The sequence below is a fragment of the Arachis duranensis genome, chromosome 3, assembly GCF_000817695.3.
Source record: "Arachis duranensis cultivar V14167 chromosome 3, aradu.V14167.gnm2.J7QH, whole genome shotgun sequence".
In the NCBI taxonomy this organism is placed as follows: Eukaryota; Viridiplantae; Streptophyta; class Magnoliopsida; order Fabales; family Fabaceae; genus Arachis; species Arachis duranensis.
The window spans coordinates 41,476,943-41,478,842 of NC_029774.3; the positions used below are offsets into that span (position 1 = coordinate 41,476,943).

Sequence of the window (1,900 nt, forward strand, 5' to 3'; positions counted from 1 at the left end):
CTCTATCTTTACCTTTGTGTTATTTTCGTTCATCACCATTACTATTTGAGTTAGCCTGACTAAGATTTACAAGATGACCATAGCTTGCTTCAATACTAACAATCTCCGTGGGATCGACCCTTACTCGCGTAAGGTTTATTACTTGGACGACCCAGTGCACTTGCTGGTTAGTTGTGCGAAGTTGTGTAATGCCATGGTATTGAACTACCAAGTTTTTGGGGTTCATGACCGGGGATTATGAGAGTTGTGAAAAAGTATAGTTCACAATTTCGCGCACCAGTAAGACAACGCTCAACGTTTCACTCATTGAAGGGTTTTTGTTCTTTTCTCCTGGGAAAGTTTGTCATTCTGTTTATTAGAGCTTCCTTTTATTTCTGAAAGTGTTTGAACAGGGATTTATGGCATTATTTTTTTTGGTTTGCAGTTATGGGTGATTTGGATTTCAGTATCAAAATTCATCATGGTGGCAAATTTATTGACAGTGGACAATGATTAGAGTATTTAGGAGGAATGATTGTGGAGGATTTACATTTTGAGGTTGATGAATGGTCATTGCAAGAGATTGTCAGTCAGCTAAAGCAACTAGGGTATAAGGGTTTTGCTAGGGTCTGGTACAAGGAACCTGGGATGGATTTGAAGTCAGATCTTAGAGAGTTGAAGTCCGATGGGGATGCGATGAGAATGGCTAGGTCACTGGTGTCAAATTTCTGCAAACATTGCGAGGTATATGTTGTTGATGGAGTCAGAGAAAGTAATGGGATTGAGATCACTTCAACTGATGCTGATTATGTGCCAGAGGAAGGTGAGGATAGTGCTGATGATGATGGGTTGCTAGAGGTTGAAGTGGATGCTGAGTCAGAGCCTTCTACTGAAGAAGATGTATTTGATGATAGTGCTGATGATGGTGACCATGATGATCAGTTTGGGTTTGAGGTGGAGGATAATGATCCACCATCAAATGTATTTGGGGGATTTACTGGCCCACTAAATGATGAGAGAACTGCAGCAGCTGGAACAGCTGAAGGTGATGAAGGTTTAAGGGAGGGTGATGAGCAAGTTGGGGGCTTATCTGATGGATATGAGACTGATGACATAGATAGTTATGAGGGGAACTCTGATGATATGATAAAAAAGAGGAGGTTCCCTAAGTACAATGAGGCAGAGATGAACAGAGAGTATGAATTTCAGATGGGGCTGAAATTTAAATCACTTAGTCAATTCAAAGAGGCTGTTAAGGAGCATGCCCTATTGAATGGTAGGGACATTAGGTTTCGAAAAAATGATAAGGTGAGGTGTAGAGTTGTTTGCAAAGGAAGAACGGGAAAGTGCAAGTGGGTTTGTTTTGCGAGTAAGGTGGGGGGTTCTGACTGTTTCCGGATCAAGACGTTGAATGGAAAGCATACATGTGGAAGGAACTATAGCGGAAGACTTGTATTAAGTAGTTGGATCTCAAAAAAGATTGCCAACAACATCAGTAGAGGGGAAGAGATGAAGCTTGCGACAGTTATTCAGACTATACAAGACAAATACATGGCCAATATTAGTGTTGGTAAGGCTTACTGGTCAAGGAGGAAGGCAAGAGAAGAGGTATATGGGCGGGCAATCCAACAGTATGCTAAACTAAGGGATTACTGTGCAGAGATACTTAGGGCAAATCCAGGATCTAGTCTGACCAGCCCCGATTTATGAGAATGTACATGTGCCTTGATGCAGTCAAGAAAGGCTTCTTGGCAGGGTGTAGACCTATTATTGGCATGGATGGATGTCACTTGAAGGGCTAATGAATTTTTCTGGCGGGGCGATGTGAAAGTTGGCATGTGATGAGCGGATAATTTATACGCTTTTGGCATTGTTTTTAGGTAGTTTTTAGTAAGTTTAAGCTACTTTTAGGGATGTTTTC

At 41.5% G+C, this 1,900-nt stretch overlaps 1 protein-coding gene across 1 annotated transcript; it reads left to right on the forward strand.

Moving 5' to 3' along the window:
* Positions 1-510: 510 nt before the first annotated feature.
* On the forward strand, positions 511-1,689 carry LOC107478977 (uncharacterized). The gene has a single exon (XM_016099132.1). It carries the CDS (start codon positions 511-513, stop codon positions 1,687-1,689), a length of 1,179 nt encoding a protein of 392 aa, XP_015954618.1.
* The last annotated feature ends 211 nt before the right edge of the window (positions 1,690-1,900 follow it).

Bases quoted from the DNA above. Each gene is read 5' to 3' on its own strand.
- LOC107478977 (XM_016099132.1), top strand. From the start codon at position 511: ATGATTGTGGAGGATTTACATTTTGAGGTTGATGAATGGTCATTGCAA.